The 27,425-nt window shown below is 51.9% G+C and overlaps 1 protein-coding gene across 4 annotated transcripts in view; it reads right to left on the minus strand.

The window, feature by feature from the left end:
* LOC123765285 (PDZ domain containing 8) overlaps positions 1-27,425 on the minus strand; it is a 187,655-nt gene that overhangs the window by 15,560 nt on the left and 144,670 nt on the right. For all 4 annotated transcript variants that reach the window (XM_069335479.1, XM_045753829.2, XM_045753828.2 and 1 more), the window contains 2 exons: positions 6,927-7,115; positions 768-977 (listed from right to left, as the gene is read on the minus strand). In XM_069335479.1, the coding sequence (XP_069191580.1) occupies positions 768-977; positions 6,927-7,115 (399 nt within the window). The remainder of the gene's footprint in view (positions 1-767; positions 978-6,926; positions 7,116-27,425) is intronic.

Raw genomic sequence — 27,425 nt, forward strand, 5'->3', positions numbered from 1 at the left:
GATATATCCTAGAAAATCACAGGAATCACAACAACTAACAAAAACAAATATTGTGATGCCTCGTCACCTCTCAATCTTGCCACTTACCCATTAGTTTTATTCAGACAATCCCAACACTAGAAACTGACATATCTAAATACACATAAGTGGTGTCTGGAAGGCATGTGGCTGTATGTATCTCATTAGGCCATTGTGTCTAGGAGCTTTCTGGTGCATAGTTCAGACTCCTTGGGAGTGTAGCCTAGATACCTCCAGGTGCTCAGCCCAGGAATCAGAGGTGGGAACTCGGTCTGGGATGAACTTGGCATTCAGCCCTGGAACTGTCAAACCCATCAGCCACTGGGCATACAGCTCACTGTGTGTCCAGTGGTTGGTGTCACTGGGCACACAGCAGGAAGCCCAGGACAATAATTTGCCACCAAAGCAGAGAAGCATAGCTGCCCCTGACAAAACTACAGTGCAATTTTTTTCATACACACGTCCAACTGTACACACAAATCAGTAAGCCTAATGCACTGGGGTACAATTGAGGGACAAGCACAGTAATATTTTTTTTTTATCTTTTAAACAGTAACTTACATGATAAGTATAATCAATACAATCTTGACATTACACCATTCCATAAAAACTCTCTATATGCTTGAACATAAAAATATAATCATCTTGAGAGAGATTTTACGATTCAAAAAGAACTGCAAGATTTAAACTCATTACCATTATAATGTGCGAACACTAATTACTACCTTCATAAAATATAAGTTCATTACCTGAGGATCTGCAGTACAGTACTGAAGGGCAGTGCAGTAATGCAAGGTGAGTAGGGCCAGAGCCTGAGTTCGAGCATCACACTGAGAGATTTGAAGTGCAACACTGGCTCTAGTCAGAGCATCGCCTGCTTCACTGGCATCTCTCTCTTGTCGTGCCAAATCCACTCGAACTTCTCCTTCACTGTCAATTGTAGTTTGTAGGTGTGCCAACTTCACAGAAAAGAAAAGTAAATAAATAACACAAGATTTCTCAACCTGTCCTCAAGAGGTATATACTGTACCTGTTGATGGTAATCACATAAAAAATATATGCAATTAGTACTATCATCTACTCCCTATCCATGGTTAGGTGAAGGTTAGGTTAAAACAGTGTATTATTTTCAAACACATGAAATATGAGATTTAAAAACTGAGTACCCCTCAAATTTGACATGAGAAAATGGCCTTAGGGATTATCAAAGAAGCAAGTATACCACAGCCTATTTCTATTTCAAACCCTGGATTTATAATGCAATACAGTTATAATTTGAGAATATTCTCTGTTTAGGCCAAAGGTTCACTTACCAATTCACAAATATACTATATTTGAGCCTAATTAAGCCTTCAGCATCATAAATATCAAGATAAATATTCAGGTGTTTAACCAGGGCATCTGACCGTTAATTAGAATCTCTTCAGCTTGAGAATTGACCGAGATGAATCACGAGAAAATTCTTAAAACTAAGTATTAAACCTATAATTTTGCAAACATTATTTAGTCACAGACTTAACCCTTAACCACTGGATGCGCCAGCCGAGAAAACTCGGTCGATGAGAAACTGCGCGAGCTGAGAAAACACGTTTTTAATATTTCGTACCCATTCAAAACAAACGCACGGTAGGCTATCTTGAGGTTATCTTGAGATGATTTCGGGGCTTTAGTGTCCCCGCGGCTCCACCCCCAGGAAGCAGCCAGTGACAGCTGACTAACACCCAGGTACCTATTTTACTGATAGGTAACAGGGGCATAAGGTGAAAGAAACTCTGCCCATTGTTTCTCGCCGGCGCCCAGGATCGAACCCGGGACCACAGGATCACCAGTCCAGTGTGCTGTTCGCTCGGCCGACCGGCTCCCTCACCTCCCTCCCTCCCGGCTGTAGTATGAAATGGACTCTAGGAACCGCCAGTGAGAGGCAGCCATCTTGGAAAAAATCCCAGAATGTCCTAGGACTGCTGGCTAGCTTAGTACCGAGTGAGCAACAATGGGTGGCACACGTACCTCTGGCTACCAAACACCTGTCTAACTTGGTGTTGAAACATTGCTCTCTGTCGGTGAATTTCAGACCTAATTGTTTGAAGAACATAAGGGTCATGATATTGATGAAGCTAGTCACAATAAGGACCTAGCACAAGGGTCAGATGCAAGTAATACAGCACTGATGAGGACGATACAACGAGCGTATCCAGTAGTAGCTGAGTGCCACCCATACTAACCTATGTTATCTCCAATTTTTATAGATAATACATAGATGAATCATTTTCTGGGTTCAGTGATGATGCATCTGATACAAGTAGCATAGATGAGTAGTGTTAGTGGCTTCCATGGTGGTGTTTTCCAAAGATCTCTTCAAGAATAGCTGAATCTCTTCCAGAATGGCTGAATCTCTTCCAGAATGGCTGAATCTCTTCCATAATGGCTGAATCTCTTCCAGAATACCTTACAAAGTGATCTTTCAAGACTACCTTATAATTTGATCTTTTCCTATAATCTTTTTAAGACTATCTTACACTTCACAAGCTTGGCTACACACCACCTACAGGTACTAAAGCCAATGTTGGACGTGAGTGCATTATTTGCAAGCACAGAGAACGAAAAAACAAAAAGCAAAATTCGGTTTGTACCTGGTGCATCAAGAGCGAAGTCGCGCTGTGTACCGTGATTATTACTGCTTCATTGATTATTACTCTCTTCTGAAGTATTGGGTGTGTAATACAGTGTGTTACTGTGTAAATAGTGTGTGAAACTGTACATATTGTAATTTTAGTGAATTTTGAACAAGTAATATTGTGACAATAAACATTTATTTTGGACTCATTACTGACACATGTACCACAGTTCTATGGAACACTATGAACATTCTACTGTATACATATTTTAACACTTTCCCACACCGATGTCGCGAGCGTCGTCATCCATTTTTCTCCCTATTGTGAATAGATGACAATCCTTGCATCATCCATTAAAATATTTGTAAAAAAAAACAACGTTGAATGTAATGAAACGCCATTTTCTGGGTGAGCCCCGGAGGCTCCCTGGAGCTTATTGGGCTAATGTATGTTATATTAGACTGGGACATTAGCTAAGGAGTTCAGACCTACCAGGGGCCAGTGCCAGAACCTGGCCCCTTCAGAGAGGTTTCAGGGAGCAATGGCCCTGAAAAATCCTTGTGGTTGGGGGGTTTCCTTATCTACCATCGACCGGGGTTAGGCATCCAGAAAGGTAGGCATAACAAAACAAACCCCACATGGTAAAAAACTAAAACAGAAAACCAAACAGAGAGGTAGAAACTCCCTACAATCCCAAGGAAACAAGCAAACAAGTAAACATCACACTTTACTGCCGCACCGATCGTCTGCGCAGCCCTCCCCGCCCCGAAAGGGGGAGGGGGGAGCCCCGGACCTCACCGCGCCTGCTGCCTAGCATCAGTTCGGAAGCTAAGTGTCAACCAACTCGAAAAAAACGCCGACTGGTGGGAAGGAGGGTTGCCAGGGAGTCTCCGGGGCTCACCCGGAGGCTCCCTGGCAACCCTCAGTGGCTTGGGTGAGCTGGAGTACGTACAGACAATACATGTCGCTTGACTCCGGGTCAAAACAATCATCGACCCAACAGGCAGCATGTCGGAGGCAAAACCGGTGAGTGTCACCCTCAGACACAGGGACAGAGCAACCTTCAAACTCGCAGGACGCGAGGAGGGACTCAGGGGTCACATCCTTCAGACCACATAGCCCATGTGGGGTTTCCCAGGGCCCTTAGCCACGGTTACATGCTAAGGGAAGCCTAGGCAGGGTACTGCGAACTGGTGTCCAGGTCTACCAAACAAACTTCTAAAGCTTAACCCCCGGGATGTGTGTACTCACGGGGACCAAGCGGGGAGGACCACCAAACACAAATATAGATATATATACCCTCAGAACAGCAACGGGGAACCACAAAGGCAGACCCCTCCCCCCACCAGGCAGAAAACAAAAATAGAAGAAAAACCTCGCAACAGGACATCGTACCCAGGTGGAACAGAGTCGGCCGCTGTTATAGGTGAAAACTAGCTGTGCAGTACCCTGCGCCCCTGCCAGTGATGAAAGCTACCCAGAGACAAACAAGGGTAAGAAAAACCCCAGGTGATCCCAAGGGCAGCCAAATACCGAGCAGTAAACGGCACAGCGGAGGTAGATCCCGAGGTGACTTGTGGAAGGAGACCCCAAGCCCCAAGGGCAGTACTTACAGGGCACCTAGGGAAGGGAACCCTAGGCACATGTAGCCCGAGTACCATGGAATAGGACTCCTGGCTCACACACCACCTGAAAGAGACAGCTCACACCACAAGGCACAAGACAAACAAAAACTGGAGCCAGAGGCACAACCGCACCAGATTCCCATCAGCCAAGAACTGAAGGTTGGGTCGCCGGCAGGTGGGTCTGGGGCTCCCCCTTCCCCCTCCCAGGGAAGGGGGGTTGTGCAGACAGCGGCGTGGTGACTTGATGACATCATGCTAGTTTGCTAATTTTCGTTTGGGGAGTTCTGTCCACTTGTTTGGCCTTTAGTCGCAATAGTTTTACCAGAATAGGGGTTTGTTTTGGGGTGCCTACCTTACTGGGTGCCTGTCCCGGTCATTGGCAGACATAGAATGCTCCCACCCACAGGGAGGTCTCTATAGGCCATTGCTCCTCGTGCTTATCTAGAGGGGGCCAGGTTCTGGCTCGTGGTCCCCGGTAGGCAAGAACTCTATGCATTGACTGATGCCAGAAAGATATACATATCCATTCAGCCTGGATAGCTCCAGGGAGCCCCGTCCCCCCTAGAAAAAAAATCATGGGCAACATTCCCGGGTGTGAGAGCCTCAGTATTGAGTGAGTAACCAAGATGGGGCACATACAGCATGATCTAACAGCACTGCTGTTCAGCTTGTGACCACAGCATCACCTAAAAATATAAAAATATAAGACTGGTATTATTTAGCCATGATAGTATTACAGAAGAGCCTGACTGATAAAGACTGTGTACAATGTTCAGATATCAGTGAACACAATGCTGTTTAAGATGTTCACAGCACTGGCCACAGCACATTGCTATTGTTTTGTTCATCTAAGAATCTTAAACGACTTCTCATATTCCTTTACAAAATAAACTTGTGAAAAAATTACTCATTTACAGGATTTAATGACCAGGATTCTAATAATAGCAGCACATACAGCATAAGCTAACAGCACTGCTGTTCAGCTTGTGACCACAGCAGTGTGGTGAGAATTAGCGATGTGAGTAGTATGGTGGGAGGTAGGGAGAGGTGTTATCATCTGCTGACTATGTATTCACCTAGTTGTGCTTGAGGAGGGTCGAGCTCTGGCTCTTTTGGCCCACTTCTCAACTGTCACTCAATCAACTTTTTTTTGTTTCACACACCCACCCATAACAGCTGTCCCAGGTACTTATTTACTGCTAGGTAACAGGAACATCAATGTGAAAGAAACTCTGCCCATTTGTTTCCGCCGTCACCAGGATCGATCCCCAGGCCATAGGACTACGAATCCAATGCACTGACCACTCAGCCACAGGCCCCCCTTGTTATTGTGTGGCAACCTGTTATTGTCTGGACTCACCATACCAGCTTGGTGGTTCGCTACGATGAACACAAATGTAGATAATTATATAACGTGTGTGTATATTGAGTGTAATAACAACAAAAGGAGTATGTTGAGAGGAGCCATTTTGGTGAGGCAGGTGTTGGTGAAGGAGGGAGTGATGCTGTCGTCTGCTGGCTGCTGTGTGACTTGAAAGTAATGAAACTAATATTTCTGGTGGGCCTCTCAGTAGCTCCTCATCCCTGCTTTGTTCCCTACTTTCCTGTGGAAGTTGTCAGGTTGTCACCAAGAGTGGCTCACAAAAGGCTTGGAAGGTTGGCTGAGACTCTGGGCTGCCATCTGGTGGCAGGCAAGTGCATTTAAGATGTGATTTCACTACAGTGCTGACTATTTGCATTGTGTTTGTCAGGGGTACAAAATTTTCTAAGACATTGCTTGTTATGGAGGATTTTGGCTTTCTGGTGGGTCTTTCACCGAGTTCTGTGGTGATCTCTGATCCCCGGTTTTCCCTTCACCTCTTTGAGCAGACCAGAGTCTGGTTCTGGTTCCCAGTAGGTGTTTATAGATCAACGAGTCCTGACGTGTTCCCCCGAGACTTAGGTCTTTCAGGTTGTAGCAGCATCCTGACATGTTCCCCTGAGAATTAGGTCTTTCAGGTTGTAGCAGCATCCTGACGTGTTCCCCTGAGACTTAGGTCTTTCAGGTTGTAGCAGCATCCTGACATGTTCCCCTAAGACTTAGGTCTTTCAGGTTGTAGCAGCATCCTGACATGTTTCCCTGAGACTTAGGTCTTTCAGGTTGTAGCAGCATCCTGACGTGTTCCCCTGAGACTTAGGTCTTTCAGGTTGTAGCAGCATCCTGACGTGTTCCCCCGAGACTTAGGTCTTTCAGGTTGTAGCAGCATCCTGACATGTTCCCCTAAGACTTAGGTCTTTCAGGTTGTAGCAGCATCCTGACATGTTTCCCTGAGACTTAGGTCTTTCAGGTTGTAGCAGCATCCTGACGTGTTCCCCTGAGACTTAGGTCTTTCAGGTTGTAGCAGCATCCTGACATGTTCCCCTAAGACTTAGGTCTTTCAGGTTGTAGCAGCATCCTGACGTGTTTCCCCGAGACTTAGGTCTTTCAGGTTGTAGCAGCATCCTGACGTGTTTCCCTGAGACTTAGGTCTTTCAGGTTGTAGCAGCATTGGGGAGCTACTAAATAGCCCATTAGAAAGAGACATTTCATTACATTTATTGATTAACTTTTACAGATTGGAATATTTATTTCCCTCATGAAAATTTAAATTATGCTAAAAATGCTTTTGTACTTTAGAATCTTACTCACTGTTGCATTGATTTTTGCTGTACGTTCTGGTCCTGGTAAAAGTGAATGAAGATCCTTGGCTGAATCTCTAGCTAAAGTAACCAAGCGTTCATCATGAGGGTAGAGCAGCAGGCGGTCCAATACCGCCTGAATACTGTCCCCTCCATCCCAGTTGACTAGAAATGGGTTGGAGTTCTCAGAAAGAGATGTCTGTAAGGAATTAAAATGGGTCAAGTGTTAAAAAGTATATTTTACTCCTATGGTAAAAATATTCTGGAGTTCTTTCTCATCAACAAAAAGAGAGAGAATTATGTCCTAATTAAAACAATTGAGCTCTGAAATTTCATTGATTTTATACAATTTTTTTAGAAATATAAATTAAATTTATCTAAACGGTAAAGTTAAGTGACTCAGACGATTGGTGCAATTCCTATACTCTGAATTTTAATATCAAAAGAGAATTTTTTTTTATGTTTTAGCAATACGTACTGTATACCCGAGTTGTAAAAAGTAGAATTATAAACTGTGGATTTATACAGCAGGCTTCATATAAGGAAGAAAGCAAATAAAGATAATAGAAGAACTTTTAGTAATCATGTCTAAATTTAGTTAGAAAATTGGGAACCATTTTCTCAGTTGTAAATTCAGGAACGATAGGAAAAGCTTTGTTTCTTTATAGTGGAAAATTTTGGAAATTATGTTTTTAATCTAATGAGCCATTAAGATTATTTCAGATATAACTGGTTTTTGGGACCAGGAAATATTTCTGTCATTCCCTATATTAAAATGAGTGTTCAACATTTACAAGAGAAATGTGAATTTCGCATTGTAATTCTCATTTCTCATTTCAAATGTGAAATGAAAATTTTCATGTGAAAATAACCCCCCTCAAAATTTAATCTATTTTATTATCTTTGTGATGCTAAATAAGCAATATTTAAAGAGTAAAATAACAAACAATTACACTGCAAAGATGATTATACAAAATCTACAATGTATTATGGTACTTCTTCAGTAATATTCAGAACAGGACTAATAACCAGAGATGGAAGGCATTACTGTTCAGTATAAAAATGTCACTAAATACCACATTTAAAGCTAATGGAGACATTCTTAATTTATCTGATTTACTTCAGATAGTACTGTACAATATAATTCAAACATAAAATTAATATATAGTATACTGTATATTAAACTGTAAAGACTACACACTCACACGTGCACTTGCATACATATTGTACATAGATACAAATGTATATACTGTAATGTTTATTGACTACACGTGTATAACTGAATACATAAGTAAGCACATATATGTACACATACACTACTGTATTTAAGTATTGAGATTTCACCTACAGAAAAACATTATCTCACTGGAAAATGTTCTGAATAAGGTGATAAATTCATCCCCAAACTATTGAGCTTGCTTACCAGGAAAGACAGATTGCTATAAGAATGACAACTCATCAAACAGGGCACAACAGGGTTGATCTCAAGTTACTTTGAGAATATTAAAAATAATTAACAAAATAGATACAGTAACTCACTTTCCAACTTCTTTTTCAAGAAAGACTAACATAACTTTCATAAGATGCACAAATTCCCAGCTTGCATCACAGTACAATGTACAGACAAAAATACCAAGCTACAAAACCTGACAAACTCATGTAGAGAAACTATCAATAAACAGGATTTACTAAATATGCTGCCTTTAAATTAACAATTTTAAGATGGCCAAATTACTATGCAAAATATTCAACACAATTATTTCTCTTACAAGGAGCAATATGCTACAGAAGAAATTATCAATCAAACCTACAACAATGCTGGGTTCCAAATTACATCTGAAAAACCTAAGAGAAGAATGGAGAGATGGCTAGGGAAGGCCTTCACAAACCCTGGAAGTTTAACACACTAGAATAGGGAGCAATGCAGGTAAGCTCCATATTAGATCATCAACCAAGAGGTTAGTACATTTAATGTCCCATGGAGACATTGAACCTAGGAATCAACACGAGGTGAGGTCCTGAAGATTTGTTACACTGGATGATTAATGGTCAGAACATCGACCCAAGCAGTAAGTTCAATAATTGCAAATACAATAAGATGGCTCAGTAAATAATGCAACCAACACATATATAAATACAGTAAGGCAAGTACATTACACACTAAGTACAGTAAAGTGAGTACTATACACATACTGTACCAGTATTACAAATACTGTACAGCACACATACTGTAAACAGAGCAAGGCGAGTACAGTACACTCAATATAAATACAGCTAAGTGAAGACAGTGCACATATTTACATACCCTAGGAGAGAAAAGTGCATGTTAACTACATAAACAATTAAAATGCATATATGACAAAACCAACAAGGTTTGGTAGATATCACAAGTGAATTATTGTTAAGATGCAGGGCCCAAGAGCTGAAGTTCAATTCTAACAAAAATAGGTAAGTGCACACAAGCACATCGGGCAGATAGTAACAACCAATAAAAAAAACCAGCGTTGAATGTAATGAAACGCCATTTTCTGGGTGAGTCCCGGAGGCTCCCCGGAGCTATCCATGGCTGATATGGATATCCTAACTATTTTGCATCAGTCGATGTGGGTGGAGTTCTAGGCCTACCGGGGACCACGAGCCAGAACCTGGCCCCCTCAGAGAGGCACGGGGAGCAATGGCCCATAGAATGCACATGTGATTTGGAGCATTCCATATCTGCCATCGACCGGGACAGGCACCCAGAAAGGTAAGCGCCCCAAAACAAACCCCTATTCTGGTTAACAACAAAATTGACAAAACGAGTGGACAGAACTAACCCAAAAGAAAAACAATCAAACTAGCATGGCGTCACACGAGCCGCGCCGCATGTCTGCGCAGTTCCCCCCTCCCCGGGAGGGGGAAGGGGAAGCTCCAGACCCCCGAGCCGGCGATCCACACCCCAGTTCTGAGGCTGGACATCAAAAACCGCGAAAAACCGCCGACCGGAGGGTGGGAGGGATGCCGGGGAGCCTCCGGGACTCACCCAGAAAATGGCGTTTCATTACATTCAACGCTAGTTTTCTGGGGGAACCCCTGTGGCTCCCCGGAGCTACCTCACCAAAGACCACCAAGAAAAACCAAGGGCACTTACCCGGGAGGCGGTCGGTGCTCCACCTCTCAAGACGAAGCCGAGACCACGGGCCGCAACCGCCGACCTAAGGCAACACAGGCCCGACTGGGCCCAGGAACGTTAACAAGGTAGAGTGCAGCCAGGACCCTGTTCGACCGCCAAAATCCCCGTGCCCGAATGTCAGTCCAAGACATATTGCCGAAGACGGCAGCAAGAGCAGCGAACTTACGAACGTCATGGGCACGGGGATAGACCGCAGGCTGGCTGGATTTAATGACCCTGTGGACGACCTGAGAGACCCGAACCCGCGAACAGGGAAGAAGGGAAACCGGATCAACCCACAGCGCGTCCCCGAACACTGAAGCCGTGGCGCGCAGATAACGGCGGAGGGCTGCAACCGGACACAATACATGGTGAACCCCCGGCCTGACAAACCACGCATCAACAACCCAAAGACCCCTCCGGAAAGCAGCAGTCTCATTCTTCGCCAGAAAAGAGGGAGACGGCTGCAAACGAACAAACCGAAGACCACGACCAAAGAGCAAAAACCCCTGCGCCGGAGAAGAGCATGAAGCTCCGCCACATGACCCCCAGAGGCTAATGCCAACAGAAAAAGAGCCTTAGCAAAGCAATCTTGAACCAAAGGGGTCACCACAAAATGAGGAGTGGAAAGATAGAAAAGCACTCTGTCCAAAGACCAGGACGGCTCAGGCGGCGCATGAACAGGCCGGAGGTGAAACAACGCCCGAGACAGCTTGCGAAACGGCGCAGAAGTAACAACAATACCGAAAGCAAGCTGCAGCAGCTCCGCCAGCGCCGCACGATACGAGGCGACAGTATTAGGCATAAGATGACGGTCCTGAAACAACCAAGAGAGAAAGGACAACACCACCTGAACCGAAAGCGAGGAACAACGACAAAGAGTCAAAAAGAATCTGAAGGACCGCCAGGAAACTTCATACTGCCGCCGAGAGGAAACTCGCAGGTGAGAAACCAACAAGGAAGCCACCTGCTCACCATAAAGATGGTGTTAAACACGAGTAAAAAACGCCAAACGCGAAGACTCGCGGAGAAGAGCGAACCAGTCTCGTACCGGACTGGCCCGATCTCCTGAAAGAGGCGGAGCCGCGGAAAAACCTCCGGGTTCAGACACCGAGCAAGTAGCGCCTGAAACCATGGCTGGGCCGGCCACCAAGGGGCCAAGAGGATCACGCGACCCTGGTAAGTCTCCAAGCGAGCCAAGACCCGGAGCAGCAGCCGAACCGGGGGAAAGAGGTACAGGAACCTCCACCTCGACCAGTCCTGCCGAAAGGCATCGATCCCAACGGCCTCGCACTCGGGATCTGCGAGGCCGTCGGGATCGATGCCTTTCGGCAGGGCGCCACGTAAACCGGAAGACGCCTCGACCACGCCGACGCGAAGAGATCCACTTCCGGGTGCCCGAACGTCCGGCAGAGCCAACGGAAGGAGCCGGCATTGACCGTCCATTCCGTGGACAGGGGAACGAATCTGGACAGGCCGTCCGCCAGGACGCTGGACACTCCCTGGACGTGAACAGCCAGGAGAGCCAAACCCCGAGAACTCAGCAGACGAGTCACCCGAAGCGACCAGCCCCAAAGAGCCAAGGACCGCATCAAACCCCCTCTGTTCAGACAATGAACCACTGGGGAGCAGTCCGAATGGAGCTGGATCGTCGATCCGCGGGCGACCCGAATCATCCGAAGCGCAAACCACACCGCCGCAAGCTCCCGCACTGTGCTGTGGACCCGACGGAAGGACGGACCCCACCGTCCCTGGCCGGACTGGTGAGCACTGGTCACAGAACCCCAGCCCAGAGACGACGCGTCCGTGTACACATCGAGCGAGGGCTCGGGTAGGCGCCAAGGCACTGAACCCCGAAAAACACGAAGAGGAAGCCGGCGACGCAGCAGCCGACACAAAGCCCCCGGGGGTCAAACCCAGCGATCGCGAGAGAGGCGGAAGGGACGTCCCCGAAGGAACCAAAACAGCCGACGAAGCCAAACCTGACCTGGCGGGTAGACCAACATCGCGAAGTTCAGGCTGCCGCACAAACTCTCGAACAACCGCCGGGTGACCCGAGAGCCCCCCAAAAACAGACCCAGGCGAGACTGCAGCCGAAGGAGAGACTCCGGAGGAAGAGACAAGGAAGCGGTCCGAGAGTCCCACACAAGACCCAGCCAGGACCGAACCTGGGAGGGCACCAGATGGGACTTCCGCCAGTTCACTAGGAACCCGAACCCGGCGAGCTGGGAAAGCACCAAATCCCTGGCAAGCAGACACGCGGACTGACAGGGAGCCCAAACCAGCCAGTCGTCGAGGTAAGCCAACACCCGAACACCTAAGAGACGCAGCCGGGCCACCACCACCTGGGTAAGGCGTGTGAACACGCGAGGTGCCAGGTTCAACCCGAATGGGAGACAACGAAAGCGGTAGCACTGACGCCCCACCACAAAACCGAGCCAGTCCCGGAACCCCACATGAATAGGGACGTGCCAATACGCGTCCTTGAGGTCCAGGGACACCATCCAAGCGCCTGGCTCCAACAGAAGCCGGACCTGGGACAGAGTGGTCATCCGAAACGAGGGGCAAGAAACCCAAGGGTTCAGACGGGACAAGTCCAGAATGAACCTCAGGTCCGCACAGTCCCGTTTCGGAACTGGAAACAGGCGGGAAACCCACCTGAGGGACGGGGTCGTTTCGACCACGCCCAAGCGCACCCACTCCAAGATGGCCTGATGGAGCGAAGGAGAGGAAGCCTGCCCCGTTAGCCCCGAACCCCCAGAAGGAGGCGGAGCCACCCAACGCCACCTGAGGCCGCGCGAAACGACCCGAAAAGCCCACAAATCGTGAGACCAGGCGTGAGCGAACAGAGACAGCCTCCCCCCCATCGCCCCGTCAATGGGGCGAACCGCGAAAGGGCCGCTGCCCCTTACGAGAACCCAACCTGCGCGCAGAGCGAACACCGCGCCGACCAAACACAGGAGGAACCGCAGGCGGCACCGGCACCGAACCTGACACCTGTGGCCCACCCCGACGAACGGAACCGCGCGCCCTGGTACGACCCCGCCGGGAAGGAACCCCCGGTTCCCCCGGAGAACCAACAACTCAGACATAGGGCGGCAAGAGGAAGAAGCCGCCTGAATATAACGGTTTACTGCAGAAGCCGCAAAAAGCAGAGGACAAAAGGGAGAAGACAACCTAAGAACCAGGGCCCAAGCGGATTCTAAAGAGGAAGCCAGGACCGCCTGATGACACGCGAAGCGCGCAGCGAAAAACCGCAGCAATGCCTCCCGCAGGATAGGCGCAAAGAGCTTCAACATGGCAGACGACGCCCGAGCATCGGAGACCAAGGCGTCAGACCCCAGAACGGCCCCAAGCGCCTCAACATCCTCCGCAAGCCAATCAGAAGATAGCTCCAGGAGGGAAAAGAAACGCAGGACCGAAGCCAAAAAGCCACGAGCGCGCAAATCCTCCGCCACAAGAGCAGCCGACAGGGAAAGAACCTGCACATGGAGCTGCACCGCACCAACGTCCCGCAGAAGGGCAGGAGCAAAAAGACACTCATTAAAGTGCTCAAAATCGCCCCCAGGTAAACCTGGACCACCGTCAACGCCTCACGCCACTCAAACGTGCGGGTTCGACAGAACGAGTCCCAAGCATCCAGTGAAAACAAGGGGCAGTCTGCAAGCTAGGACGACCCCGGAACCTCATAACGAACCCAATAAGGACATGAAGATCCAAACCTGAAGGAAGAAGGATCCATTATGGAGGCGTACTCCGGGTCACGCAGGAGGGAAGCCGCCAAGGCCGACCGCACCTCAGACGGAGAAATGTGGGAAGCTGAAAACCTCCAGAAAGACGGAACCGAAGGACCTGCAGGAACACGGAACCGAACCCGGGGAGGAGCAGAACCCAAGTCCAAATCGTACGCAGAGGGGGGAAAAGAAAACCCCACTCCTTGCAACAGTAAGCCCCGCTCAGAAGACGGAAAATCCAGGCAGGGTCCAATGGAGCCCAAGGCCCCCAAGTCAGCTCCTCCCCAACCCCAGGAGCCTCCACACCAGGCTCCGGGGCCGAGCCGTCCTCCAAAGCCCCGGCCTCAAGAAAAAGCCGGGGCAGCTGAAAGCTCCGAAAGAGAAGGGGCCCACTGGTCAGACCCTGGAGCATCGCCCGGAGGAACAGACTCGAATGCCTCCGTAGCCCCCCCGGACGGGGCAACCCCCGAAACTGCCCGAGTCTCAGAAACCACTAAACCCCACCCCGACCCCGAAGCCCTCAGACGCTTAGGGGCCGGAAGCAGGGGGGGGGGGGACCGAATGAACCACGGAAGGGGAAGAACAAGGGGGCGCGGACAGAACCAAGGCCGAAGCGACCAACACCCCCAAGTCCGGGTCCCTATACACAAAGCGGGGCAGCAGCGGGGCGTCCGGGGAAGCAAGAACCCGCGCGCGTTGCAACAACCTAAACCTACCATGCAACGCACGAGCTGCCTGCACCCGAAGTAACTCATCAGCAGACTGGGTGAATTGAGTCACAAACAAGCAGCACAGCTCGCAGGACTCGGGGTCGAATGTGTCACCGACCCAACAGGCAGCATGATGGAGGCAAAAACAATGAGTCACCCTGAGACAAGGGGACAGAGCAACCCTCAAACTCGCACACAGCGAGAGGGGACGCAAGGGTCTCCTCCATCGGACCCAAGAGCCCCCGCGGGGTTTTCCAGGGCCCCTAGACTGGGTCTGCTAAGGGTTATCCCAGGCAGGGCACTGCTAACCGGCGCCCCAAACTACCAAGCAAACTGCTAAAAGCTGAACCCACGGGACGTGTCCACTTGCGAGGGCAAAGCAGGGGGTGCCACCACACCCTAATATAAAGGGAGGGAAAACAAGGCAGACCCCTCCCACCAGGCAAACACAAAAAGAAAAAGAAAAAAACACCCAAGTGAACAACGTACCCAGAGGGAACAGAGCCGGCCGCTGTTAGAGGTGAAAACTAGCTACGCAGTACCCTGCGCCCCACCAGGGCAATGACTACCACTTACCCCAAGGTAAACAAGGGAGGAAAACCCCCAACACTCAGGGTGGCCAAACGCCAAGCAGCGAAAAGCCAACAGAGGTAGACCCAAGGTGACTTGTGGAAGGCAACCACAAGCCCCAAGGGCGGTACTTACAGGGCACTCAGGGAAGGAGGCCCTAAGCACATGCAGCCCAAGTACCTAAGAATACTACTCCCAGCTCACACGACCACCGTAAGAACAACACTGAAAACAAGTCACAGCACTGAAAACAAGATTGGAGCTGGAGCCACACGACCATGCACGATCCCATCAGCCGAGGAACTGAGGTGTGGATCGCCGGCTCGGGGGTCTGGGGCTTCCCCTTCCCCCTCCCGGGGAGGGGGGAACTGCGCAGACATGCGGCGCGGCTCGTGTGACGTCATGCTAGTTTGATTGTTTTTCTTTTGGGGGAGTTCTGTCCACTCGTTTGTCAATTTTGTTGTTAACCAGAATAGGGGTTTGTTTTGGGGCGCTTACCTTTCTGGGTGCCTGTCCCGGTCGATGGCAGATATGGAATGCTCCAAATCACATGTGCATTCTATGGGCCATTGCTCCCCGTGCCTCTCTGAGGGGGCCAGGTTCTGGCTTGTGGTCCCCGGTAGGCCTAGAACTCCACCCACATCGACTGATGCAAAATAGTTAGGATATCCATATCAGCCATGGATAGCTCCGGGGAGCCGCAAGGGCTCCCCCCAGAAAAAAAAAAAAGACACATAACAAGCTCTTAATTAGACAAGTAGGAACTGCAAGTAAAAAACCAGTGTTGAATGTAATGAAATACCAATTTCTGGGTGAGCCCAAGAGGCTCCTGGAAGCTATTACACTGATTCAGTGCCAAGCTACTCGGTTCTATCAGTTGCTGAGTTCATATTGGCCTACTGGGGACCACGACCCAGAACCTGGCCCTCTCAGAGGCACAGGAATTGGTGGCAATATGAACACCTTACATTTACAGCAATTCATGTCTGCCACCACCAGGAAAGCACCCAAAAAGTCAGCAAACCAAAACAAACCACTGCATTGTTAAAAACAATACCGCAGCCTCAAAACCACCAAAAGAACTCGCCCACTATTAAAACAAACTACTGTACCAACATTTTGTAGAAACTAATGCAAGCTAGTTTGTTCCACTTTCCCCCTTGTTTTGGGGGAAAAAAAAGGTGGCAGACCGGGTCATCCAGCTCCCATATCACCAGTTCTTATGATGATGGAAGATGCCCAAGGGAAGGGAGGGTGTCAGGGAGCCACCGGGGCTCACCCAGAAATTGGTGTTTCATTACATTCAACGCTGTTTTTTGGGAGGGAGACCCTAGTGTCTCACTGAAGCTATCTACCCATGGATAAAGAAGAAAGGGCATACACACTAGGGAGGAGGAGGCTACACCACAAAAAACCAGCGTTGAATGTAATGAAACGCCATTTTCTGGGTGAGACCCGGAAGCTCCCCGGAGCTTTACCGGCTGATATGCTAATGTCAGACTTTGGCATCAGTCATGTGTATGGAGTTCTAGGGCCTACCGGGGACCATGAGCCAGAACCTGGCCCCCTCAGAGAGGCAAGGGGAGCAATGGCCTATAGAAACCCCCGTGTGGTTGGAAGCATTCTATGTCTGCCATCGACCAGGTCAAGCATCCAGAAAGGTAAGCATTCCAAAACAAACCCCTATTCTGGTGAAAATTGCTACCTAAAGCCGAACTAGTGGATAGAACTCTTCAACAGAAAACAAGGAAACTAGTATGACGTCATACGTCACCGCACCGCTGTCTGCGCAGCTCCCCCCTCCACGGGAGGGGGAAGGGGGAGCCCCAGACCTCCCACGCCGGCTATCCACCCATCAGTTCTGAGGCTGGATGTCAAAACACGCGAAAAACGCCGACCGAAGGGAGGGAGGGTTGCCGGGGAGCCTCCGGGTCTCACCCAGAAAATGGCGTTTCATTACATTCAACGCTGGTTTTCTGGGGGGAGCCCCATCGGCTCCCCGGAGCTAACTACCCACAGAGGAAGGTCAAAGGGACAGAACCGGGAGGCGGACACCACGCACCCCCCAAGGAGGCGAGACAACCGGCAGCAAACACCAACCCAAGGCGCCACAGCCCCGAAAATCCCGGGAACAACACGAGAACCACGAGCAGCAAGGCCCCTGCACGAACACCAAAAATCCATGCCCGAAAGACCGCAAGGCCACGTCGCCCAGACGGCAGCGAGAGCAGCGAAGCCACGAACACCACAGGCATGAGGGAAGAACACAGGCAGCTTAGCCGCAAGAACACGGCTGACCACCCGGGACACTATCACCCGCGAACCGGGAAGAACAGAACCGGATCAACGCAAAACGCGGTCCGGACCCAAACGCCGTGGCACGCAAACAGCGGAGGGCCGCCACTGAACACAAAAACGACACACCCCCGGCCCGACCAACGAAGCACCAACAAACCCTGGACCCCTCCAGAATGCAGCAGCCCCACCCCGCACCAGAAAAAATGGAGACTGCTGCCACCAAACAACCAAAACGCTAAAACCGAAGGAGCAAGAAAACTCAGCGACTCGACCCCCAGAGGCAAAGGCCCAAAGGAAAGAGCCGACGAAAAAACACATCGGAACCGAAGGGGCACTACCAACCGAGGAGAAGACAGAGCACGCTGACCAGAGACCAGGATGGTGCAAGCGGCGCACGAACAGGCCGGAGGTGAAACGACGCACAAGACAGCTGACTAACGGTGCAGAAGCAACACCAAGACCGAAAGCAAGCTGAAGCGGCTCCGCCCGCGCCGCACGAAAAGAGGCGACAGTATGTGGCAAGACGACGGCCCCCAACCCCCACCAGAAAACCAAGCCGAGAGTAAACCAAGCTAACAAGAGTAACCACCTAAGAAGGGACAGGAAAAGGAAGGACCGCCAAAATACCCCATACTGCCGCCAAGAGAAGCATGCAGATGGGACACCTACCACGAAGCCACCCGACCACCAACCGGAGGCGAGACCGCGAGGCAGAACATAAGCAGCCCCGACAAGGCCCCTCCGAGCCAAAAAAAAAAACAACCGGCAGGGCAAGCTAGGAAACCAAAGGCGGCGGAAGGGTCGCCACCAGAACAGGACCCGAACCAAGGGGCACGAACAACTGCAATAGACCGAGACAAAGAAGCACATCACAGGACACAGGCTGACCAACGCCTAAGAACACACGCAGAACATCCCTGCTGCAGAGGAGGCAGGAAGAAAGAGCAGAAGCACAAAAACCCCAGGAGAACAACCAGGGGTGGACAATCAGGCAGGGACAAAAACCCCACGCAATCCCCAGGCACAAAACGGCAGCAAAGTGCCACTCCACAACCGGACACAGGAACAAGGACACGCCACCGTGAAACACGGTACCAATGCACACGTGCAGCAGCAGCAACAGGCACCACTGCAACACGCAACATGAGACTTGCAGTCTCCGTGGTGTAGTGGTAAGACACTCACCTGGCGTTCCGCGAGCGCTATGTCATGGGTTCGTATCCTGGCCGGGGAGGATTTACTGGGCGCAATTCCTTAGCTGTAGCCTCTGTTTAACGCAACAGTAAAATGTGTACTTGGATGAAAAAACGATTCTTCGCGGCAGGGGATCGTATTCCAGGGACCATAGGATTAAGGACTTGCCCGAAACGCTACGCGTACTAGTGGCTATACAAGAATGTAACAACTCTTGTATATATCTCAAAAAATAGCAACTCCCTTCTGCAAAGGCAGAGAACGGAGCAGGCAGACCCCAGACAGGGCCAACGGAGACACGACAAAACCCTGCAGGCCCAGAAACCTGCACCAGGCGACCGACGGCGGAGAAACCCCGCTCGATACCTGCTGGATGAGGTACTGGGAGCTCTTTTACACCTGAAGCCCGGCCCAAGGCCAGGCTAGACCGGCCAGAGGATGGCCCACCAGGCAGCTGCTAGGAGCAGTCCACCGGCCCACATACCCCCACAAACAGGATGGGCCGGAACTGCCATACGAAAACAGGCCAGTGCGCCCTGGAAGTCCACGAACGAACCAGCAAGAAGGCTTATGCTCGCAAGTAGGTCGTGTAACAAGCACAGACCTCTGATGGTAATACAGTGTTCCCCAAAGGTGCCAATAGCACCACTGCACTCCACTGGTACTATCCCGCAAGTTCTACCAGATAGGCGGGACCCAAGAGACAGAGCTCAAATCCTGCAAGCACAGCCAGGAGCCTTACCAGGTGAGTACAGAACCAACCCTACAACCCCCACACCTCACAACATTAAAAAAGGAGGGTCCCCTGAATGACTCCAGCATGGGTTGGACATGCACATGAGGGGGACAGGAAGGGGTGATAAAGGGACAGTCACTGGTGTGCGAACGGTCTCAGTCGTACAAAAATATACCTAAATAAAGACAGGTATATAAACAACACCGCATCCAGCGCCCGGCCAAAAGACGCCAGACCGCAGAAACTCACCTGGCGAATGGTGGCACGAACTTGACACGACTCAACCGTGCCCAGAAGAACTTGGGAGCACCGCCAGGTGAAGACGCCAGAGCTGGACCCTGCCGGACCGACAGGAGAGCAGGGAGAGGCGAAGGAGGCGGTCCACACCCATGACACAGGGAAAACCGCGGTGTCCTCCCCACAACTGGGAACCAGGACACCCCCGGCGCGAAGGGGCACATACCGCAGCCAGGGAGAAGAACGAGAGGTGAAGCACTGTAGCAAAAAACCAGCGTTGAATGTAATGAAACGCCATTTTCTGGGTGAGCCCCGGAGGCTCCCTGGAGCTTATCGGGCTAATGTGTGTTATGTTAGACCGGGACATTAGCTAAGGAGTTCAGACCTACCAGGGACCAGCGCCAGAACCTGGCCCCTTCAGAGAGGTTTCAGGGAGCAATGGCCCTGGAAAAACCCATATGGTTGGGGGTTTTCCTTATCTGCCATCGACCGGGGTTAGGCACCCAGAAAGGTAGGCGTAACAAAACAAACCCCACATGGTAAGAAACTACAACAAAAACCGAACAGAGGTAGAAAACTCCCTACAATCCCAAGGAAACAAGCAAACAAGCAAACATCACACTTTACTGCCGCGCCGATCGTCCGCGCAGCCCTCCCCACCCCGGGAGGGGGAGGGGGGAGCCCCGGACCTACCGCACCGGCTGCCAAGCTCCAGTTCGGAAGCTAAGCTTCAACCAACGCGAAAAAACCGCCGACCGGTGGGAGGGAGGGTTTCCAGGGAGCCTCCGGGGCTCACCCAGAAAATGGCGTTTCATTACATTCAACGCTGGTTTTCTGTGGGGAGCCCCTACGGCTCCCTGGAGCTTCATACCCAAAGAGAAGGAAAAGAAAGGGCTAACCCGGGAGGCGGCCGCCACAAACTCTGCAACGCAAAGCCAAGACAACCGGTCGCAAACCTGCGACCCAAGGCAACAAGAACGCCCAAGAACAGACGCACATATGGATGGGCGGCCAAAAACCTGTGCGACCCACAATTCCCTGCGCCCGAAATGAGCCCGAGACGTCACCAACACAGCAGCAATTGCTGCAAACGTCTGAACAGCACGGGCGCAAAGACAGACCGCAGTAAGAAGGAAAACACTGCGGACGACCCGGGAGACCCAAGCCCTGAAAACAGGGAACGAAGGAACCGGATCAACCACAGCGCATCCCCAGGCACGGTACGCCGGCAACAGCAAAAAGCACAACTGGACAACACAGGACGCACCCCCCGGCCAAACCAAACAAGTACCAATACCCCAAGAACCCCTCCGGAAAGCAGCCGTCTCGACCGTCGCCAGGACAGAGAAAGGCTGCACACCAATAAAGCTACCACCAGTACCAAAGAGGAGGAAACTGAAACCGAAGGGGCTACCACAAACTGAGGGGAAGAGAAGAAGGCACCCTGAACAAGGACCAGGATGGCTCAGGCGACTCATGAGCAGGCCGGAGGGGAAACAAAACGCGAGAAGACGTAATAAACGTCATACAGTCTCCAAGACGAAGCTCGCAGGTGGGACACCGTCAACAAAGCCACCTGAACACCATAGAGATGGCGATACCTGCGTCAAAATACCAGACGCGAAGAGCCAAAGAGAAGGCCGAACCAGTCACGGACAGGACCGATTCGGCCTGCTGAAAGAGGCGAAGCCTCAGGAAAAACGCCCCGGGTACGGACACCTATCAAGCAGCGTCTGAAAAGAAGGCCGGGCCGGCCACAGTGGAACCATAAGGACTGTTCTCGTGGGAATGGGCTGCAACTGAGCCAGAACCCGAAGCAACAGCTGGACCGGGAGAAGAGGGACAGGTACCCCCCACCTCGACCAGGCCTGCCGAAAGCCTCCACCGTGAAGTCCTCGCAGGTGGGAAGGGCGCCACAAAACGGGCGACGCCTAGACCACGCCGACCCGAAGACGTCCATGGCCTGGAGTCCATAAGCCCAACAGAGCCAACAAAACGAATCGGCGACGACTGGCCAACCCACGAAGAGGAATGAACCGAGACAGCTGTCCACCAGGACGCAGGACACACCCCGGACACGAACCACACGGTTAACCAAACCCCGTGGTTCCGGCAAGAACCACCAGAGAACAGTCCAAACAGAGCTGAATGGTAGAGTACCTAGTGACCCAAACCCTCCGAAGCGCAAACCAGACAGCCATGAACACCTGAACCGGGCTGTGAGCCCGACGGACAGACAGACTCCATCAACCTCGGCCGACCTGGTGAGCACTGGTCACAAAGCCCCAGCCGAGAGACGACCCGTCCGTGAACACATCGAGCGAAGGCTCGGGGAGCCGTCAAGGCACGGAACCCCGAAAACCCCAAAGAGGAAGCTGGTGACGCAGCACCAACACCAGATCCCCAGAGGAACCCAAGGAATGCAAGAGGCGGAAGTGGAGTCTCCGTAGGAACCAACCGACGCCGGAGCCAAACCCGACTCCGCGGGCAGACAAGCACGCCGAAGTGCAAACTCCCGCACAACCGCCCAAGCAACCGCTGAGCAACCCGGGACCCCCTCCTGAACAGCCAAAGGCGGGACCACAGCCACAGTAACACTTCTGGAGGGAAGACAATGAGGGGCCCAAGAGCCTGAAACAAGGCCCAGGTCCGAACCCGGGACGGAAACAGAAGGTAAAACCTCCAGATCACCAGGAAACCAAACCCAGCGATCTGGAAAGAACCATCCCCTGGCGAGCAGACAAGCGGACTGACTGGGAGCCCACTCCAGCCAGTCGTCGAGGTAGGCCAGACACCGAATCTCAGACGCAGACAGGGCACTAAGATCCGGTAAAGATGCAAAGAGTATACAAAGTGCCCTTCACAAAATAGGGAATGCAATAAAAACAGCAAACCTGAAGCCCCACCACCAAAGCATTGTATGACAATCATATGAAGACATATTATGACATATGACAATCATTATATGACAATATGACAATTATAATCAAAGCATTATATGACAAAGAGTGCTGGGAAGACGGGACACCACGAGAGTAGCTCATCCTGTAATGACACGTAGGTAAGTACACATAGGTAATTACCAACCGTGCTAGCCCCAGAAAAACTGGAGAGGAACGTGCCAAGAAGTGACCTGGAGGTCCAGGTCCACCATCCATGCACCCGGCCCTAACAGAATCCGAACAGGAGACAACAGTCCTCCGAGCAGGGCAGAGGATCCAGGGCGCAGACGGAAGTAGTCCAGAAGAACTGCAGACTGGAAAAGCTCATGACTGCAAAGAGCAGACGGGAAAAGCTCATGACTGCAAAGAGCAGACGGGAAGCCCAGAAGGATGGGGCGGATCGACCACGCCCCACGCACCCACGAAGAGGAAATGACGAAGCGCAGGGAAGAAGCCCACCCCGCCAGCTCTGAACCCCCCCCAAGGGGGAGAAGCCGTCCTCCGACGCCAGCAGAGGCCGGAAGACAACCCAAAGCGCCCACCAACAGCGGGACCAAGCGAGAGGCAACAGAGCAAGCTGCTCCCCCAGCGCCCAGTCAACAGAGAAGGGAACAGAACCCCTTCAGAAAGAAAAAGTACACTACCGAAGTCATGAGGAGAGACTACGGGAATGAAACCACACTTCGCTGGAAGAGGAAGTGAGGGGAGACCTGATCACCACATACAAGATACCCAAGGGAATCGACAGGGTTGAGAAGGACAGGCTATGTAACACAAGGGGCACACGCACTAGGGGACACAGGTGGAAACTGAGTACCCAAAAGAGCCACAGATAGAATTAGTTTTTTTTTTTTTTTTTTTTTTTTTTTTTTTGGGAGTGTCAGAATGGGAACGGGAAAGCACTAAGAAGTAATGTGGCGACTCCTCACACAAGTAACGAGGCTGACCCCCATACAATGTCACATGTAGACATGACAGAGCCCAAGAGGCACAGGAACCGATACACCTGTTGACGGACGGTTGAGAGGCAGGACCAAGGAGCCAGAGCTCAACCCCCACAAGCACAACTAGGTGAGGACATATATTGTAAAAGCACAAGCCGCCGACTAGTGGCAAAGAGCACTACGCCGGCCAGGCAAAGAAGGCACAAAACTGCATCAAAAGGCCCACCTCGACAGCAAAACCACAAAGTCCCAGCACAACCACAACATGTGCCAAGACCCAAAAAGCTCAGTCTGCAAGCCAGGAAGACCCCGGAACCCCAAAAGGCAGAACCGGGTCACACGAGGAAACAAAGTCCCCTGAACCCACAAAAGGGGGCCCAAGAGGAAGAAACCTCCAGAACGAAACCAAGGAACCCAAAGGAACCCAGAATCGAACCAGGGGGAGCCCAAACCACCACATTTGCCGGCGGAGAACACCACTAAAAGGCAAAGCACAGACCCCAGCAGAACGCCCTGGGGAAACGGTCCCAACAGACCGAAAACCGAGGGGCAAGGTGTGGGAGCAAGCATACCAGCCAGGGGCACTGAGCCTAAACCCAGAGGCTCAGACCCAAAATCAACACCCAAACGTTCCCAGAGGAACAGGCAACGGCAAGAAAACAACAGAAAAACAAAGAAACGACAACAGGAGAACAAAAACCCTGCAAATTTTTTGAAAACTCACCAGAGACGCTCGCTCGCACACCCAGACGCATGTAAACAAACCGCAACGCCGCCCTGGTGGCCACGCCGGGAAACCGGCAGACGAAAATGGCCGCCAGCAGGGGCTGTGACTGACGCTTAATACACAAAAACACGCCAGCAAATGTGGGAAGCTAGCAGACTGGAAGGGCGAAAAACGACGCCCAACAGCAGAAAAACCCCTGAAGGGGCAAAACTGCCCCAGAACTGCTAGCAGGCAACCCCCACAGCCCCGGGAACCAACAACAGAGGCCCCGGGGCAGAGCCGTCCTCCAAGCCCTCCGCCCTTAAAGAAAAGCAAGAGCCCATGGGAAAGGCAACAAGAAAGGGCCGCTGGTAAGACCCAGAAGCCTTGGCAGGAGGCACAGGCTCAAACCTCCGTCCCCAACCCGAACGGGGCAGCCCCCGAAAACCGCCCGAGTCTCTGCCGCAACTGAACCCCGCCCCGACCCCGAAACCCGCAGACGGTCCGGAGCCGGGAACATGGAGAGAAAGGGGCGAGCAGCACCTAACCAAACGGGGCGGCCACGGGGCATATGAGTGGGAAACCAACCTAGCATGATGCAGCAACCTAACCTAGCTTGCAACACGGATGCCGCCTGTACTCTGAACAGTAATAACATCAGGAGAGTACTGGAGAACAAGCAGAGAATCACTCGCAAGACTCCGGGTCAAGGTGTCAGTGACCCAACAGGCAGCATGACGGAGGTAAAAATGGCGACTGTCACCCGGAGACAAGGGAACAGCAACCAACGATCCCGTTCAAGACGGGTTGGAACCCGGAAGACACATTCAATGGTCCCCCGAGCCCAGACAGGGGTTTCCAGGGCCCGTAGGGTAACAACTACGGGAAGCCCGGGCAAGGTGTTGCTAACCGGTTAAGAAACCCAAACATAACAAGAGGGTAGATTATAGCACTGAAAACCCCTGAGACGTGTACAAGCACGGGGGCCTAGCAGAGGGCCGCCAAACACTACCAGTGGAACTATAACCACCTTAGGCAGACCCCCACCAGGCAAGAAAATGAAAAACAAAAGAAAAACCCCGCAAAAGTACACCGTCTCCAGAGGCAACAGAAACCGGCCGCCGCTTAGGTGGCAGGCTGCGCAACACCTTGACGCCCTAACCAGCACAATACCAATCCCTACCCAGGGCCAAACAAGGGCCCCAAGCCCCAGCTGGCCCCAAGGGCGAGGCAAATGCCGAGCAGCAAGAACCTCTACGGGAATGGTTCCCGAACGCCCCAGGGAAGATAACCCTGTAACGCAAGGGCAGTACTCACAGGGCGCGTAGGGGAGTCAGCCACTAAGCACATGCAGCCCCGGCACTGATGAAGTACTCCTGGCCACCGCACACCACAACACACGGCAGTGAACGCCACACAAGGCAAACACCGCCTAGGAAACTGAGGTCAGAGAAGCGTCAATCCCGGTTGACATTAGCGAACGAACTGAAGCTTGGCAGCCGGCGCGGTAGGTCCGGGGCTCCCCCCTCCCCCTCCCGGGGTGGGGAGGGCTGCGCGGACGATCGGCGCGGCAGTAAAGTGTGATGTTTGCTTGTTTGCTTGTTTCCTTGGGATTGTAGGGAGTTTTCTACCTCTGTTCGGTTTTTGTTGTAGTTTCTTACCATGTGGGGTTTGTTTTGTTACGCCTACCTTTCTGGGTGCCTAACCCCGGTCGATGGCAGATAAGGAAAACCCCCAACCATATGGGGTTTTCCAGGGCCATTGCTCCCTGAAACCTCTCTGAAGGGGCCAGGTTCTGGCGCTGGTCCCTGGTAGGTCTGAACTCCTTAGCTAATGTCCCGGTCTAACATAACACACATTAGCCCGATAAGCTCCAGGGAGCCGTAGGGGCTCCCCACAGAAAAGGGCGCAAAACACCAGCACTGAAATACCGCCCAGACCAAAACAAACTCCACGGCGCATGCGCATAACACGCTGGCCGAACCGCACACCCTCCCTGCGGGAAGGCGCCAGCCAGGACTACTGAACGAGAAAAGTAGCCAAAAGAGGAAGCAGGAACAATAAAACCGGCCAAAGAAGCAAAGAGCCCAAAAAGGAGCCCAACCGGGCGACAAGTAGCCCAACCGGGCGACAAGTAGCCCAACCGGGCGACAAGTAGCCCAACCGGGCGACAAGTAGCCCAACCGGGCGACAAGTAGCCCAACCGGGCGACAAGTAGCCCAACCGGGCGACAAGTAGCCCAACCGGGCGACAAGTAGCCCAACCGGGCGACAAGGAGCCCAACCGGGCGACAAGGAGCCCAACAGGGCGACAAGGAGCCCAACAGGGCGACAAGGAGCCCAACAGGGCGACAAGGAGCCCAACAGGGCGACAAGGAGCCCAACAGGGCGACAAGGAGCCCAACAGGGCGACAAGGAGCCCAACAGGGCGACAAGGAGCCCAACAGGGCGACAAGGAGCCCAACAGGGCGACAAGGAGCCCAACAGGGCGAGAAGGAGCCCAACAGGGCGACAAGTACGAGGAGCCGACAGACGTTCCAATAATGCGGGAAGTAGCGAAAAACCTTCCCGTACCCTCGAGAACACAGAAGCCAACACTAGTCCCAAAGGCACACGAAGGCGCAGGCGCACCCGTGATCAGAAGTCACGCAGAACCCCATCGAACGGGGAAACATGACAAAAACACCGTCCCAAAAAGGGGTGGGAGGAAACATCCACCCACAAGACGGAACCAACCGACTCAAAGGCCAAGGAACCGAGCCCGGGGAGGGGCCGACGTCCAACAGCACGTACGGCGAGTGGGGAGGAAAGACCCCACTCCGCGTAACCACAAGCCCCGCCTAGAGGGGGATAAAAACCCCACGGGGTCTAACGGGGCCAAGGCCCCCCCAAGTCAGCCCCTCCCCAGCCCCGGGAACCTACACGACAGGCCCCGGGGCCGAGCCGTTCCCCCAAAGCCCCGGCCGTACCAGAAAACCGGGGCAGCCGTGAAAACACTAAGGAGGGGAGCCCACTGGCAGACTCATACAACACGGCTGGAGGAACAGGCTCAAATGCCCCCGTCACTACCCTGGAAGGGGAATTCCCCGAGACTGCCTGAGTCTCAACACCACCAAAAACCCCGCCCCGAACCTACAGACTGTAAGGAACCGGATGCAGGCAGGAAGGGTGATCCAGGGGAAAGACAAGGGGGCGTGGATGGAACCGAAGCAACCAACACCCCCAAGTCCCAAAACGAACTACAACGGGGCAGCCCCGGGGCTCCCGGGGAGGAAACCACGAGAACGT

This window comes from Procambarus clarkii, chromosome 33 (genome assembly GCF_040958095.1).
Source record: "Procambarus clarkii isolate CNS0578487 chromosome 33, FALCON_Pclarkii_2.0, whole genome shotgun sequence".
Lineage (NCBI taxonomy): Eukaryota > Metazoa > Arthropoda > Malacostraca > Decapoda > Cambaridae > Procambarus > Procambarus clarkii.